An 18,149-nucleotide genomic window follows, 5' to 3' on the forward strand; every position below is an offset into this window, starting at 1 on the left:
ACCCCCCCCCCCCCCCCCCCAAAAAAAAAATTAATTAAAAAATCAAAACAAACAACCCCCCCCCAAGAAAAAAGATTTGAAACAAACAAACAAATAAACAAAACACCGTTTTACACACATAATATCATTATATTCTTCACCTATCACTAAAGCTTCACTGGTGACCTTGACCCACACGATAGTACAGATGATTCCTGGAAAAGCCTGCACGATGACAATAGCGCCGTTCATGAAGATCCAGTTGAGGTCTACTCCAGACTGTATCACGGCCAGGCCTTCATAGATAGTAGATAATAGATAGATAGATAAATGTGTAATGATACATACATAATCATTTGTGGCTTGGTAGAAGGCGTAAAAAAAAGAAAGTGTCAAGTAATATAAACATAGGATTTTATTGAAATGGGTGGATGGCTGCAAATCAGAGTTATGGCCTTTACACATTATTCGCAATTCTATTTATTGTTTGATAATAATATGATACTTCAGTCCACAAGTGGTTATTATGTTTTTCTTGTTTTCGTTTTTCGAAACGGCCTTTAGGTGACTAAGACCTTTTTTTCCGACTCCGCCAATCTCTTTTTCTTCCTTTTTTGTGATTTCCTTATTGATTTTGAACGACCAAGGGATGTTTTAATGTGCCCAACCCAACTTGCACACGGGACGTCCGAGCATTTTTCGCCCTTCTCCGAGAAGGCAAGGTGTTAGTTCTTACCTACCAAAAGATCACGTGTGTGGTTGAAATACAACAGTAAGAAGGAGCCAAGCAGTAAAAGCAGACAGGCTGCAGAAAGGGTTAGCAGCCTAGAGGAGGGGCCAAATGAGGTGAGGGCGTTGGGGCAGAAAGTAGAGACGAAAGCAGTCGACAGAACAATGTTAGAGAGCAGGAAAGGAGGTGAAAAAAAGGCATTTCAGATAAGAAAATTGTCCGTTGTTGTCCTGATTCGAACACGGGACCTATTGAATGAGAGACGAAAACCGTAACCTCTCGACCCCAAGAGCCCCCACCTCTAATTTCAACTAATTTTGAAGAGGAAGATGTCAAGGAGACCTGTATCACTTTCTTGCACCACAATATGACCATAAAAGCACGAGGTGTCACTAAACATTAACATACACAAAAAAGGAGGAGGGGATATAAGGACGATAGAATATGTTTGATAGGAAAGAAAGAGCTAACCACACCCCTGTAATCGTCAAACATCGGTACAGCTGCCTACTCACCTAAAGGCACGATGCATATCGCAACCCACAATATGACCCAGTTCTTCTTCTCTATCAGAGTGTCCTGGTAGGTCCGGTACTGTCCGTGAAAAGGACATGTGTAGAAGGTGAAGGTCACAGTGTCACCTTTCTGTTTCTGATGCTGTCTGAGGAAAAAATATATGTAACATAATACAGTGGCGTCGGTAGTCTAGTGGTTAGGCTAACGGTCTCGTAAGCAGGCTTGTGTGAGTGCTTAAGTATGAGATAATAATATGTGTATGTGTATGTGTATGTCTGTGTCTGTCTGTGTCTGTCTGTGTGCGTGCATCTATGTACATGTGTTTGTGTGTGTGAGTGTGTGTGTGTGTGTGTGTGTGTGTGTGTGTGTGTGTGTGTGTGTGTGTATGTGTGTGTGTGTGTGTGTATGTGTGTGTGTATGTGCGTCTGTGTCTGTGTATATGTCTGCGCCTATGTATTCTAATACACATGTCGTGTTTTATTTGTACTTTTGAGACCAAAACAAAGCTGTCGTTTCCTCACTTTTCTAAGTCCACGACACAGTCCTTACAGTCGGCCACAGAAGGGCAACAACACATGTTGACCATGTCTTCATCGGATATTTCCTCGGTTAGCTCCCCTACTTCTTCCTTGCCACACAGCAGGCACATTCCTGGCTTGTGATTTTTCCTGAAAAATGGTGAAAGGGTATAGGCTTAATGCCCTTATTGACACAGTTTTTTTAAAGAGGCAGGGCCTCCGAGATTAAGGTCCATCTCCGAAAGAAAAAATGGTGAAATGGTAAAGGTTTGATAACGTCCACGTCAACACTGTTCGGTTATTTAAAAGGCCGAACCTTCGAGATAAACGTCCATTTTCAAAAGGACCTAGCCAAGTGGGAAATTTGTGTAAAGTGGCCTTTTCCTTGGACACAACGTCAGACCGAGCTGAGGCTCGAACCCCCTAAGTGATTTTTCCTGAGGAGCGCAAAAAGGTTATGTTTTAGTAAGTTTTACGGCACTTGTAACACAGTCAGGTCACGTAAGTGCCAAAGATTAGAGGAGTTGTAAGAGAGTAACAAACACGAAAAAGAAGGAGAAAAGATAAGGACAATAATTTATAGGTGTTTGACGGATAGTAAAGAAGGAGTAAACACACTAGAGTACCTACCAATCAACCCCATAAGACGTGTTGTAAACATCGCACAGACATGGGACGTGTATGGGTTTACCATCCCTATCAGCACTTTTAGCTTATTTAAGAGGTAGGACCACCGAATTTAACGTCCATCCCCAATAGGACCGAGTCCTATAGCTTTTGAGACCTCAAATCTTCACAAAGCGACTAAAGCTCAAGATCGCCCAGTCAGGCATTTGAACCAGGATCACCTTCTCCGTAGTCCAGCATGATATCGTCTACCATAAGGGCTAACGGATCATCCTGAAAATATCTTATTAAAGAAACAGAATAAAATAAAGTGTCTTAAAATGGCTAACCTCTATCATATAAAAATATTATGAGAATGCGTGTGCGTTTGGGCGTTGTAAGAGTATGTGTGTGTGTGTGTGTGTGTGTGTGTGTGTGTGTGTGTGTGTGTGTGTGTGTGTGTGCGCGCGCGCGTGTGTGTGTGTGTGTGTGTTTGCTGTTATCATTGTATTTGCTGATAAATTGCTTTGCGATATTATACACTTTCTGTCTTTCGAGTTGGCAGTTGTGCATTGTTTCTGGATTATATACATATATATTATATCCACATTTTCATGTATCATTAAGAAGGTACACATTTGTTCAAAAAGATATTATGCAGTTATATAAACATTTATTATCTATTTGTTGTGGCCGAATTTTGCTATTCAAAAGGCTTTTTAACTGCTGAATCGATCGTGAGGTTTTCGCCAAAAGATTCTTTAAAATATTCCCCAGAGCATGACGCCCTTGGTTTTTTCAGTTTTGAGACAGTTTCGCTGCGAAAAGCTAAATTTCTTTATTTCGCCGATCGCTTTCGTAGGCCGACGTTTCTGTCTCTGTATTTTTAGAAAATCCGGAAGTGATACTTCGCGAGGCGCATTTTGTTTTGTTTTGAGAGTATAGATCTAGACCTTATCATTTTTTGCATCTCTTAAGATTTATTGCCCCATTCCAGTAGAGTGTAAATATAGTAGGTCAATGACTTTTAGTTGATATCAAAGCCCCGATCATTCCTTTCATCAAAAGGGGGCTAAATGTCTTTTTTTCGCCGATCGCTTTTGTAGGCCGACACTTCTGTCTCTGTAATTTTAGAAAATCCGCCAGGTTTGTTTATTTCAAGTCGTACTTCAGTTCGATACTATCGCGATTTGTCGTGCAATACTGAGCAATATTTTAAGTGTGCTACCCGTATAGATCTAGCCTCGTGTTTTCTTTTTTTTACTTGGTGCTAAATTCGACTGTGATCCTTTCGTTTGATTCAAATCATAGGTTTTTCTGGACTCCTTTGTCAAATCTTTTTCTTGCTACTCGGAACAATCAAAACGCTTCTGTCTCAATCCGTTCATCGAACGGGGGGCCCAGCTAGTAGTATATATTAGTACAAATGTTGTAATATAATATTAGATTTGTACAGGTGTAAGATAGAACAGCATAACGATCCAGAAAGTAGGGGTAACTAGACGGAGCAATAATCAGATAAATTTAATATGCATACCTTAACATGCTCTAAAAATATGCTAGCACATGCTGGCAGGAAACAAAGAAAACAGTGAAAAAAGAACCCAAAAAGATGGGAGGTTCTCTGAAACAGCACAGTTGTACGCCCATGACCTTAAATTTCACAAAGTAGTATTAAAGATTGTAGCATGAAAAAGTTTAACTTATTATCACTTCTTAAAATTCAAAAAACGAAAGTATGTACTGCTGGCGTCATCAAATTCTCCTGATACTTTTTACCATAGACCGAGTTATAGTATCCTTGACCAGGCACTGTCAGGGACGCCACTTTTTTTTTCTTTACATAAAATCTCCACACCGCCAATGTACGTCATGGGCGCGTAAATGAAAGGAAAAACACAAGTCTCGTTGAAGTCAAGAACATGTGCGACCTTTCCCTCCCTGCCCTTAATTTTGTTCTAAATAGAGTCAAATGCTGTGTTCCATGGTGAACAGGAATTGGGTAAGAGTGGAGTCCCAAACAGAATGGTGTGTCACGATCAGGGGCGGCCCGTGATTTGTGAAGCTGAAGGGCTATCATTCATATCGATCTCTTTTCCTCCCCCCCCCCCCCCACTCTACCTCAACCCCAGCCCCCTTATTTTTTTCCTCACCCCCCCCCCCGGCCTGGGGGTTTCCCGAACACCTATTCCCCAACCAATTTTTAACCTTTGGCTCTTGTATCCCGCCCCCCCCCCCCCCCCGTTTTTTCTCTTTTTCAAAAACCAAACTAACACCCCCCTGAGCCCTTGGGAACATGGTCCCCTTCCACTAACAATTCTTATATACATACAGGGGCGAAGGCTGACTTGTTTGACAGGGTAATCAAAGTGAAATGGGACCAGATCTGGCCTGTAGATATCACACAAGAATCTTACTCGAGGCGGCGACTCTGAGTTGTGAATGAAAACAAATCCGGAATTCATATTGGATGTTCAACCGCCAAAATAATCGGGAAAGTATCTTATTAAATATCAGTTCCCACTAAAATTAAACTTAACTTTAGATGTGAATACATAAACACAAAGCAAAGAAGCAGAGATGTCAGTACTAGATCTATATGTTATAGATCTACCAGTGAGTCTAACTCTTTGGTAGAACATGACAATTATTATTTTTTAAATTTCACATTTGGCTGTTTTTGTTAGCCTTTCGCGGCCAGGAGCTGGTGTCATAATCGAGGTCACGATCTGATTATAGGACGGTAAAACGTCGAGGAAAAAAAACAAGCACAAGCAGCAGTCAAGAGATTATTAAGAGTTAGTTCCCCTCACATTTGTGAGGTAGACTCGACCAGTGTTAGTTAGCTTACTTAATCAGGGCTTGTGTTTGATTTTAACTGTGGCCCCAAAGGGGTGAACAGGGTATATGTGGCAATGAAACAGCTTTGACTGCCATGCACATGTTCCCTTCAACTCTATTCCAGCCTCACTTTAAGCTTATTTAATCAAAGCTTTGACTGCTTATGGAGTGGGCCGAGAGGGGTGAGGAGGCTATTTCTGTGGCCGTGAAACCGTTTTGAATGTTAGGCATACTGTTCGTTGTTGGATACGAACGTCTTTTAACATTTAATTTATGAGGTTTACGTTTAAGGATGAATTTGACAGCGACAATGTTTCAAAATTAGAAAGGGAAGCAGTGATTATTTGATTATATAGACGCTTCGCCCCTGTATACATAATAACAATGTTAACGAGCTGATTTATAGAAGTCTTAAGAAACATAGAACCAAGATGATACCCCACCGCTGACGCTGTCCCAGGCAGACCAAGTCTGGGTAGAATCCGAAAAAAAAAAAAAAAAGGTCTACAATACACTTAACGCATACGCATTGAACAAAGCAAGCTCACAACAAATTCCAATTGCCATTTTCAGTGCACTGTTTGTTATTAAGCGAGAAACGGTGTCAATACTAATTTTAGAACGCAGTGTCGGGTTGAGGTGAGAACAGAGAAGGAGAAAAGGGAGGGGGCGGGGGGCTGTGGGGTCCAGACTGACAGCTAAGTGCTGTTCGCAAGTCAGCCCTCGAATCTCTCATCCGTTAAAATTCCTGTTTTATAGAAAGACTGGCCAAACCACCAACTCGCCGGGTGTGCTTTTTGGGGCCAGGTAAAGCTGTAGCAGGAAGTAAGCACAGAACCACGGATGTCTCAAAATTCAATTAGCGATAAAGATTTGAGCCATCATGACAGTTGATGTACGTTTTAACTAAAGACAGGTTTAATGATATATAGTACTAATGAAATTATAAGATGCATTGTTCAAGATAGTCCTGTCCTTTGTAAGTACAAGAAGAGCCAAATTGGCAATAAAGGTGATCTTCACGCGGGTTTTTCCACTCTGAGGGCGATTGCTCAATTCGCCGGGCTGTGTGACGTCACCGCTGAGTGCGGGATATGAAGGCGCGCAATGTGACATCAGCTGGTAACAACAACTTTTTGAGCCAGCGAGATAAACTGAGATTTAGGAACGAAGTTCTTAGGAACGAAGTTCTGTGGTGCAACAATACATGGGCGAGCCCTTATTGTGTCTTTGGGCGTATTTTATTGGGAAAGTGCAATGAATGTTGATAAATATTAATTTGGATTATCTTGAAACTGAATAAAAAACTATTATCAGCTGCCAATCTATTGCCCACTACAAATGAGTTTTGGGCAATCGCTTAAATATTTAGGATTTGCTATTTTTCAGAGATCCCGGGGTAAAGATTTGCAGCCATGACAGTGCCCGATCTGAGGTAGTATTAAAATTAGATCTACGATGACAACTCAGTTTTAGTAAGACTTTTCCGGCACTTACAACACAATAGGGTCATATACGTGTCAAAGCTTAGAGATGTTACAAGAGAGTAACAAACACAAAAAAGAAGGAGAGATGAGGACAATAAATTATATATTGGTGAGAAGAAGCAAACTACACAAGAGTACACACCAGTCACCCACTAGTCACAACTTGAAGCCAGACACATAGCAAATATTATACAAGCGAGCTGTCAGATGGCATTATTTATTCTTCCTTCATTACTAAAACTGTGAACCCATTTCTAGCCAAGCGGAATGAAGATATGAATTAATCTACGACAGGCGCGGTTCGTCCATAGAGCACGGTCGTGCAGTGCCGACCAAAAATTCTGAATGTTCTATTCCGTAAAACACCAACTATAATACAATAAAAGAAGCCAGAAACAAACACAAGCCAAATATTATATCAAAACAAAGGTCCATACTGGCGCCATTACTGTCATTTCTATGTCTATAGCGCCGTAAAACATCTACTATGCCATGCCAAAGTCCACGCGCTTCGGCTAAACAGAAAAGGATATTCAACAGTGTAACCTGAACTATAAATCGCTCTTGGAGATAACCCACGCGATGACGACACTCGTAACGAGTTTGGCGGTACATTAATATTAATAAGCCGGCACATCTCAAATGTGCTCCTGCCGAATAGTGCCGAAACATAGCCCACAGTAGGCAGTCTAAAAATAAACACGATAGACCAAACGCTCTTCTTTGCCAGTATTATGTGAGCCCCGGAGCAATCCTGCAGAGTGCTCAAGTGAATTGTGATTGGTTCATTGTTTGTCTTGCCACTATTTTAAGTGACTCTGTAGCCGTGAACCCGAGGGAGGTGAACGTGACCGTCCTATGAATTGTGCCTTTGAATGGTTTTGTAGTGGAGTAGTGAAAGTTATTACATGTACTTGAGTGTTCAGTTCCAATACAGGAAGAACGAATTGATGTCTAGCTAACAAACAAATTTAGTACTAGAAATCAAAGCGACCCGTAAAAAGAAAGAAAATAAAACCACGAGGCCCTCCCTCACCAACTCAAAGATCCCAAAATTATACACCGTCTCATTTATTTTGCCCTTGACTATCTTCAGCATGCCATAGCTTAATTATTATTGTGCACGCCTACTTTTTTGCCCCAAGAGCCGCCTACGAGTAATTCCATTCGATACGGTGTCAGGTTTTAAGTGTCGGTTATAGAGATATGTGATTTCCCGCGTGTTGGCTGTGCTTGGATGTTACTGCAGTGTGAAGCACAATTGTGAGGCAGCGTGGTGGAATCAGGCTCTCGTCAATTTTTGAGCATGTAGGGTTATTGATATCATCTTAAAGCTTGTTCACTTGTCTTTATTTGAATGAAAAAAATATTCATTGAATACAAGTCAAGATATTTGCTAAAGAAGGAGGTGGCGGTCACCCGTTTTCAGAGGTGAAATTAGTGTGAAAATGACTGCCAAAGATTAGTTAAGAGTCCGTGGTAACTGAAAATTTACATTTTTTGTGCCTTTAATTAACGTTTTTCAGAAAAATCCACACGGAAATGAGTTCTTTAATGGACATGAAAGATGTTGAGCCCCAAAAAAATTTGATAAAAATTCATAAACCTGCGGAAAAATGCAAGTTTCTTCACTTTGATTATTTTAACGAGAGTCTGATTCCACCACGCTGCCTCACAATTTTATAATAGGGCGTGCCCATTAGCGCGATCGGGTTTGGTCGTGTCTGGTGGTTTGAGTGCACACTACAACCCCGCCGTGATAGTACCCGACGACCAGGAAGTTAAAGTAGAGAAACTTTAAACCTCAATGGCTCCCAGAGCTCCTTTCCGCAGTTCCCTGTTGCAGTGCCCCGGCAGCCTGGAATCCCATAAACATGGGTTACTTTGATAACTTTCTATTATCAAAGATCGTTCAAAACAAGATAGTTCAATCTGCAAAAATATTGCCCTCTGACGTCCGCACATTGGTACAGCTGGCGCTGCTGTCTTTGTTTTGAAGCTCTCTTTCGTTTCTCCAAAAGAAGAATAGGTGTAGCACAGTTTGTTAGTTTCGCTTGTATTATTTTTCACACAAGTAGGGTAACTCTGATTGCAAAGTCCGCACTTTTTCGAAGAGGGCGCCACCGAAGTTTGAGTGTCAACATGGACACTTGTCTCAGCCTTGTTGTGATAGGCTGCAAACCACCGACTGTCAAATAGACCAGAACCGATCACAATAGTTAGCACCCCCTATTACGCTCTATGTAATAATATAAAGTCAAGTGAAGACGGTGTAAATGTATGCCATTGCCTTTTGTGGTGTGTGTGTGTGTGTGTGTGTGTGTGTGTGTGTGTGTGTGTGTGTGTGTGTGTGTGTGTGTGTGTGTGTGTGCGTGTGTGTGTGTGTGTGTGTGGAGGGGCGTATATTGATTGATATATATATATATATATATATATATATATAATTATATATAGTAATATAGACACGGAAAAAGAGAGGGGGGAGAGAGAGAGCGCGAGACACACACACACACACACACAGAGAGAGAGAGAGAGAGAGAGAGAGAGAGAGAGAGAGAGAGAGAGAGAGAGAAAGAGATAGACAGACAAATAGAGACAGAGGACGGGGGTAGGAGGGAATAAAGAAGGACTGACAGGCAGACAGACAGACAGAGAGACGGACAAAAACTAGACGAACCGATAGACCGAAAAGAAACGATTCTTCACGATAGATCTGACAAACAAACTGACAGACAGACAGAATAACTAACAGACGGAGAAACAGACAGACAGGCAAACATACAATCATACAGACAGACAGACAAACAGACAGATTGAAAGAGAAACATATATACATACAAACAAACAGACAGACATACAAACAAACAGACAGACAGAAAAGAACCCATCTTTTACGACAGAGCTACTACTACTGGTATTATTACCTATAAGGACAGAGATAACTCTGGTAGATGTCGTAGACGATGATAGAAGCCACGCCCATCACCTCGCTAGCCCCCGTAGACATGAGCAGCATGGTGAACATGATCAGAAGGATCACGCCCCCTTCTTTACCCAACGCGACGTCAGCGATGAATGGGGTGACCAATCCTGAGGAAGAAACGTTATTAGAAGTGTTTGTTTCGGCCAGAGTTTTATGGCGTTTGCATCACAAATTGGTCATATTATTATTATAAGTGCCGAATATTAGAGACGCTATTAGAGAGTAACATACAGGCTCCGTCTTTTCAAATTAATGTATTACTATGTCATTGCGGGCGGGCGTGTATGCGCGTGTGTGTGTGAGGGGACACACACACACACACACACACACACACACACACACACACACACACACACACACACACACACACACACACACACAGAGATAGATGAATAAATAGATAGATGGAAAGAGAGTGAGTGGGGGAGAGGGAGAGAGAGAGAGAGAGAGAGAGAGAGAGAGAGAGAGAGAGAGAGAGAGAGAGAGAGAGAGAGAGAGAGAGAGAGAGAGAGAGAGAGAGAGAGAGAGAGAGAGAGAAAGAGAGAGAGTGGGGGGGATTAAAAGTGGGGAACGGGGTAGCAATTTTGGGGTGGGAGAGAAAGCAAAGAGCAAGTTTTGGTTGAAGTTAGAGTTTTGCAGGCACTTGCAACACAAATACGTCCTACTACAAAAACAAATTGAAGCTGTTGGAAGAATTACAGTACAGTGCTATAGTAAAGATAGTGGCGTCGGTGGCATAGTGGTTAGGCTCTCGGACTCGCAACCGTAAGGTCGTGGGTTCGAATACCGTCAAGAGCCCGACGTTGTGTCCTTGGGAAAGGCAATTTACACGAATTTTCCTCACTTCACCCAGGTGGGAATGGGTACCCGGCTATAGACAGCGAAAGATCTTGTCAGTCTGTTAGTGTTTGAGCGCTTAATCGGCTGCTTGCACGGTATGATTCCCGGGAAGCTGATAATGTTTCGGGGTGTTCTATGGTCTGCTGGGGTAATAATATAGTGTAAAGCGCATAGAGCCTGCTGTTGAGCGGGGATATGCGCTATACAAATGCTATCTATTAAGATGCTGCGTGCTCGTTTAGAATCATCATCATCATCATTGTAAATAACAGGGAATAAAATAGGGCTGACACTTGTAGAATTTTCAAATTTAATACAGGTTCAACGTTTTCCCCCTTTTCATCATTATCTGCTCGATTTGCGGCAGACATTGACGATCATGGTTCTTCATTTATTCCTTTACTCGAAAAGAACTACGTTACCCCTCTGTTTAGGTTTCTCTGGGCCTACCCTCGCCTCTGGACATTCTTCTATGTTTCTAAGATTTGTTTCATTGTTTAAAAATGTTCAAGAGGTCTGGTGACATGGCACATCCCTGCTTCACTCCTCTGCTTTTCTGCTTATACATGTATTTTTATAGTAAAAATCGTTAAAACCTATACGATTTTCTTTTTCACACCTGCGTCCAAATCTGCATCAGAGAGAGCCATCCTTGTCAACACGATGTTGCTGCTGTTCCTGAATCCCCCAAGGCTACTGTTAGCGATGATCATGCTGCTGTCGTTGCTGATGCTGCTGATGGTGCTGCTCATGGATTTGCTGTAGGACAGATAGGCAAGGCCGGCGGACGTGCCGATGGTGGAGGGTATCGCGAACCAGATGAGTGTGGCGAAGAAAAAGCCGAGAACTCCCTGGGGAAGGAGGTGGTGGGGTTTGAACTAGGGCGAGCTTGTGTTATTGATGGGGTAGAGGGTGACATGGCAAGAGAGGGAGGGTGGAGATAAAAAAAAAGAAAGACAGAAAGAAAGAGAGAGAGACAGAGAGAGAGACAGAGAGAGACAGAGAAAGAGAAATCGAGAGAGAGAGAGAGAGAGAGAGAGAGAGAGAGAGAGAGAGAGAGAGAGAGAGAGAGATAGGGGTGGGGGGGGGAGCGAGAAGGGAGAAAACTAAAAAAAGTGGTGAAGGAAAGGAAAAGAGAACAGTCGAAACATAGTATTATGGGGAAATAGTAATAGACAGAGACAGAGGCAATGAGACAGACAGTAAGACACACGCAGACACATACACAGGTGGACATACAGAGACAAAGACACCGACAGAAACAGACACTGTGACAGATACAGTGGCAGACACAGAAAACAGAACTTTCTTTTTTTTTAAAGAGTTAATCTACCTGCAAAGGTTTTGCGGCGATCTTGCTCTGCCAGGAGGCCTGGTCACAGAAGACCAGGCCCAGACAGATGAAGGTTCCCTGTCCCGCCCACACCATGGAGCCAGTAGACCAGAACGTCAGGTAACTCCTGTCCTCGTTGTCAGCCGGACCTGTAAGGTACAATGTAAGTGTTTTTTCGGCGCTTGCAACTGCATAAGGTCATATTATGAGCGGGCAGGACACACCAAACATTTTCAGTTGGTAGAAACGTTTGAATTTTGCCACGGTGGCGACCGAAGCCTACTCTATTCGATTTTGGACCACCAAGGGATCTTTAACTTTTCGCAACTTGCACACGGAACCTCCGAGATTTTTTGCCCTTGTCCGAGAAGGCTGGGTGTAGATCTTTCCTACCAGAAGATCAGGGGCGTGGCTGAAATACAGCGGTAAGAGGGAGCCAAGGAGAATCAGCAGAAAAGCTGCAGAAAGAGTCAGGAGCCAAGAAGAGGGGGCAACGGAGGTGAGGGGTGAGGGCAGAGAGTGGAGACGAAAACAGACGACAGAACATTGCTAGAGAACAGGAAAGGAGGTAAAAGGAGACCATTTAGAGAAGAAAAATGTCCGTCGCTATCTGGACTCGCACCCGGGACCTATTGAATGAGAGGAGAACACCTTAACCTCTAGGCCCCGCCGGGCCTGTAAGTGATATCGTCGCCTCAGAACTATTTTGTCCAAAGTGCGCTCTATTGTTCAGTGTACTTTGAACATAATCAGGTTGTGATCTGAAGATAATGTGTGTCACATTGTGATGGAAACAGGCGCTCATCAAATATTGAAATCGAAGAAAGGGATATTCCCCCTACTGGGCAATTGTTATCAGCTGTTTTAACATTTTTGTCCCAACACCTTTTATAGTGCCCTTTTAAAGACATAATTTATTCCATTCATGTATATTAATATACTGAAATACTTTGATGAAAGGCACACAAATGTAAATATGCAAGTTTTTTCAGGGACACTCAAGCTTTGGAAATCCCTAAACGTTGGTGGCCATTGACTCGTTAAACCCCTGACAGCAGGCGACTCATATCTCCTTCAATTGTAGATACCTTGATTTATTTTCACGATAGGTAATATTTTTCATCAAAAGGAAGGCATATGAAAAAGCTTTACGGGGATACCAATACCTTCGTCAGCCCCAAAATCTTATAGTGTGTTAATAAGTGCTGATTATTTTCTGTCCTTTTGTGAACATATTTAATTAATGGTTGTGAAAGTTTTCTGCATGTGGTTGAACTTGTTTTTCGTGTTTCTGTGAAATATATAATTTTTTTCTTCTTTGAATGATTTTGTGATTGGTGTACATTGCTCAGAGCTTATAGTAGTATAAGATAGAGAGCTATATAAATGCAATCTATTATACCCTCATTATCATTGTCATCATAATCATCGTAAAATAAGGATACATATAGGGTAAAAGAAAAAGAAAAAGACTATTTTTAAAAACCCATAATATTAAGGGGAAAAAACCACGACAACGATGAACAAAAATAACAGTAAGAATAAGAATGAGAACAGAAAACTTGTCATAAGAATAAGAACAACGCAAATGTATATTACAGTAAAGGTCTGAGCACTGTACAAAAGTATATTATATGTCACGTATCTGCGCCAGACCTCTGTCCACTCACTCACCAACAAGCGAAGACACGTGCTCGTAAATGTCCTCAAAGTTGCCAAAAGGCAGCTGGTCATCCGGCATGTAGAAAATCTTGACCACGAAGTAGGAGAGGACACACAGGGTGAACACAGCGTTGAAGTAGGACACGTAGAAGGTGGAGCCCAGACCTCCGACAAAAGAATAACTACCTGTGGTCAACAAATGCGGAATTACTATCAGGAAAGGTAAAAATACGTTTCTGGAAAAAGGAAATGTTAAGTGAGTAACAAACAAGCAAACAAATAAACAAACAAACAAACGAACGAACAAACAAACAAACAAACAAACAAACACGCAAACAACCAACCAACCAACCAACCAAACAAACAAACAGACAAACAAACAAACATGCAAACGAACAAGCAAACAAACAAACAAACAAACAAACAAACAGACAAACAAACGAACAAACAAATAATAAAAATATAAACACACATGCTCAAACGCTATCTTTCGGCAAGCTGTTAGAATGTCGTAAGTTCAGTAAACATTACTCAAGAAAGAGGAAAAGGCGGTTTTATTCTTTTAACTGTTTTGTACTGGATAAAAAATATGTATATCACATATAAACAATATATATGTATATCATATAAACTAATTTATTTACATATTATATTATATATATATATATATATATATATATATATATATATATATATATACACATATATATATAATATATATCATAGATAGATAGATAGATAGATAGATAGATAGATAGATAGATAGATAGATAGATAGATAGATAGATAGATAGATAGATAGATAGATACTATTATATGTTATATAATATAGATGGATAGAAATCTTTCCCTGCTATTTTAAACATTTAAAATTAGAATTGAAAAGAATAATTTTCCAGCTCGTAAAGACGATGTCACAGATCAAGAAACTGAAATTTCAATGATTTTCAAAACCCTTGGCTTTGTACATTTAAACAGCTGACTGACAATTTTAACCATAATTATTGTCAGTTCTGATTAACAGCACCGACGGGAGATTCTGGCAAAAATAACCCGTGACAATAGCACTCTTCAAGAACTTGACGTTTCACTGAAATGTTCAAAGAGGTAATTAGTCGTTTCATTTTGAAGGCTTTTCCATTAACGTTCGTGCAAGCAAGATAAATAAATGAAATAAACATTTCCAAAATTGCAGTTTCGTCTCCTAAAGAGTCCTTAAAGCGAAACAATTTTTTCCAAACCTTATAAGTTAAAAGACCCTTGAAATTCCTTAAGGTTATTCAAGAGGACCTCCAAAATTATTGGGAAATTCATGGGCAGCACTTTTGACAAGTGCTTATCAACGCCACTTAAGTACTCTAACTAAACAAAGATTTACTTTTTAATGGCATTGAACAAGTTTGAGAGAACAAAAAATGGTTCATCCGTCAAAGTAGCAGCGAAGTGGTTAAGGTAGTTTAATGGAATATGAGCCACGACGTAGGGAAATCAGGCGCTTGTCAATTTTGGGGCATATGTCGTTAATGGTATTACCTTAAAGTGAGTCCATTTGTCTTGTTTTTGCCGAACAAAATTTATCTTGAATTGAAGTTAAAACATTTGCTTTTGAATAAGATGGAGGTTGCCTGGAGTTAAACGAAGTAGCAAGAACATGACCGCCTAAGTTTGGTGACTTTCAAAGCTTGAACGCTCTTGGTAACTGCAAATTTACATTTTCCTGTGCCTTTGGTAAACGTTTTTCAGTACAAACCACGCAGAAATACGATTTTAAATGTCTAAAAATAACTTCAATAAAAATTGCTAAGCGGGCAGAAAAATGCGTGTTTCTTCGATTTCGCGATATTGATGAGCGCCTGATTTCACTTCGATGCAACGCACAAGTTTTTTTTTCTCTCACCAAACATGACGGCCATTAGAATCACAACCATCTCGTTGCTAATGTCTTTGATGATGCTCTGAAATAACATATCATAATCATAATTAGTAAAAGTTTTAACGCGCTTGCGTCAATGTTATCATAGATCATATTTCAAGTGCCATAGATTACAGGTGTTTCTTGAAAGAAATATACAAATAAATAAAAGAAGGAAGTGAGATAACAGCGATAGATGTTTGATCGTAGAAAGAAGGAGCACACCGCACCAGACCACCCGCCAACCACCAGCATAAAATATAAAGGACTTTGTGAATGTGATGCATTGCTTGTTTTCCATCGAGGAAAAGAAAAGTTCAAATTACTGTCAACAGAGGAAACCATCCGAGACGGCTACCCGTAGCCACAGAACATAGCTGTTACTTTTATCATCTCGGTCTTTCCACTGGGGTGTTGTATGCCTTGCAGCCCGTGCTGGTCCTAATTTGCAGGGTCGAAAAACGCCCCCTAATTGGCCTAAATAGCGTCGATAGGGACGTAAAACACTAGCATTTAATTCATTTTACAAGATCAGAGAACAGACGGTCCGAAGCTGTATTTCCAACATACTTTTTACGTGTTTAATTTTTCTGATTTAATATATTATGTATAGGTGCTTTTCGCCCTCAACGACAGAATTTAGATCATTTAGGAGGTCGGCTTCCAAACCTGCCTGTCAGGTCCAACCCATGCTGGAGGGATACAACATCAAAGCAGATAGAACGAGATACTCGATCAAATATTTCTCCCAAATCGGGAATAGAACTCGGGTCTTCTACGCGCGACACCACAAACGCCTTCCTCACGTGGTTCTGTATACAGCACAGTTCTATTAAGTTATGTTCAGTTCTACCGTCCATACGCTCGAAGAGTGCAATTGAAATAAGATAATAATATTATAATGTCATACGAACTTATGGCACATTCACTACACATGACGAGTGTCTCGGAGTAAAATGACCTTAGGCTGGGGGTACGTTGACCCAAACGTGTGTACTTCAGAATAAAAATATAATTTGTGAGGCAACGTGGTGGAATCAGGCTCTCGTCAAAATAATCAAATTGAAGAACTTTGAAGCAACGATGATCCTGATCCTCAAACCAGGGAAAAATAAGGCACAACCATTAAGCTATAGACCTATCAGCCTCACAAGCTGTGTATGTAAGACAGTGGAGCGCATCATAGCTTGCAGAATGCAGTGGTACAACAAATCCTAGTACCAGAACAAGCTGGATTCCGTCAGTTCAGGAGCACAGAGGACCAAACAACATACTTGTCCCAAGTTATAGAGGACTCCTTCCAGGCACAAAAAGTGATGCTAGCAACTTTTGTTGATCTACAAAAAGCGTTTGACAAGGTGTGGAAGGAGGGTCTACTAGTCAAGCTCCTTAGAAGTGGTATCCGAGGCAACATGTACCTATGGACCAAATCCTATCTACACAACAGAAGAGCACGTGTGCTGGTGGATGGATATCAAGGACCGAAAATGCTGCTGCGACAAGGTGTACCCCAAGGTGGAGTCATGTCACCTTTGCTCTTTATCGTCTTCATCAATGACCTCATGAAAGAACTGCCCAAAGGAATACATGCCGAATTGTATGCAGACGTCCTGGTTCTTTGGTGCTCGGAAGAATTCGTCACTACAGCCACATATCGCATGCAACTAGTATTGGACAAACTCACTACATGGACAAAAACCTGGTGTGTAACCGTGAACAAAGAAAAGTCTTCTGCTACACTCTTCACTCTCAGCCAGGCTGAGCCAAAACACCTCACATTAGACAAAACCCCCCTAAAGTTCGAGAATCAACAGAAGTATCTTGGAATAATCTTTGACAAACGGCTCACATGGAAACAACACATTCAAAATGCAGAAACTAAAGCCAGGAAGAAACTTAACATCATGAGAAAACTAGCAGGGACTCAATGGGGAGCAAATGAGAAAACACTTAGACAGGTCTATCTAGGCGCAATCAGGCCCCCATCTCGAGTACGGATCCAGCGCATGGATGACTGCAGCACAGACTCACAAATACACTCTGGAAAAAGTGCAAAACCAGGGTCTCCGAATAATCATTGGAGCAATGAGGTCAATGCCTATAGAAAAGATGGAACAAAGAACATCTATCGTGGCCCTGAAGAGGAGATGGGAATGCAAGGCCCTCATACAGTACACCAAGGCCACAGCTATGGAGGATCATATACTGCACACAAGAACAGCCAGATCAAATACCACAAGACTAAAAAGGCCCAACTTCATCAAAGAAAGCAGAAAAATCCAAAGATCCCTACAGGACCATCTACCAGCCAGCGTGAACATGCTGAATCACACCCCAGAGGCACCATCATGGGAAAAGACAAACACAAACATAATTATACACACGTCCATTCCTATGTTCACCACAAAAGATGACCACAGCGACATGAGCAAGAAGTCCCTCACCCTGTCCATGCTTGAACAAAGATACCCACGAGAAGCATGGATAAGGATCTATACAGACGGATCTGCCACTGATGCTGTGAAAAGAGGAGGAGCCGGAGTGTACATACAATTCCCTAATGGACGACGACAAGCAGAGGCAGTCCCAACAGGGCGACATTGTACTAACTACAGGGCAGAGACGGAGGCTCTAATACATGCAGCAAACATCATCAAGAATGTGGTAGACCCCCAAAGCCAAGTAGTTTTCCTTACAGATGCCATGTCAGTACTGCAGGCAATCACTTCCGGCAAACTACCA

The 18,149-nt window shown here is 41.3% G+C and overlaps 1 protein-coding gene across 1 annotated transcript in view; it reads right to left on the reverse strand.

Moving 5' to 3' along the window:
* The window catches only part of LOC101856160, a 54,944-nt gene that overhangs the window by 2,465 nt on the left and 34,330 nt on the right, over positions 1-18,149 (reverse strand). The window contains exons 5-12 of the mRNA XM_035973928.1: positions 15,393-15,450; positions 13,512-13,681; positions 11,834-12,028; positions 11,120-11,351; positions 9,602-9,767; positions 1,747-1,893; positions 1,225-1,370; positions 141-275 (exon numbers count right to left, since the gene is read on the reverse strand). Coding sequence (XP_035829821.1) covers positions 141-275; positions 1,225-1,370; positions 1,747-1,893; positions 9,602-9,767; positions 11,120-11,351; positions 11,834-12,028; positions 13,512-13,681; positions 15,393-15,450 — 1,249 coding nt within the window. The remainder of the gene's footprint in view (positions 1-140; positions 276-1,224; positions 1,371-1,746; positions 1,894-9,601; positions 9,768-11,119; positions 11,352-11,833; positions 12,029-13,511; positions 13,682-15,392; positions 15,451-18,149) is intronic.

Source organism: Aplysia californica, unplaced genomic scaffold, assembly GCF_000002075.1.
Source record: "Aplysia californica isolate F4 #8 unplaced genomic scaffold, AplCal3.0 scaffold00036, whole genome shotgun sequence".
In the NCBI taxonomy this organism is placed as follows: Eukaryota; Metazoa; Mollusca; class Gastropoda; order Aplysiida; family Aplysiidae; genus Aplysia; species Aplysia californica.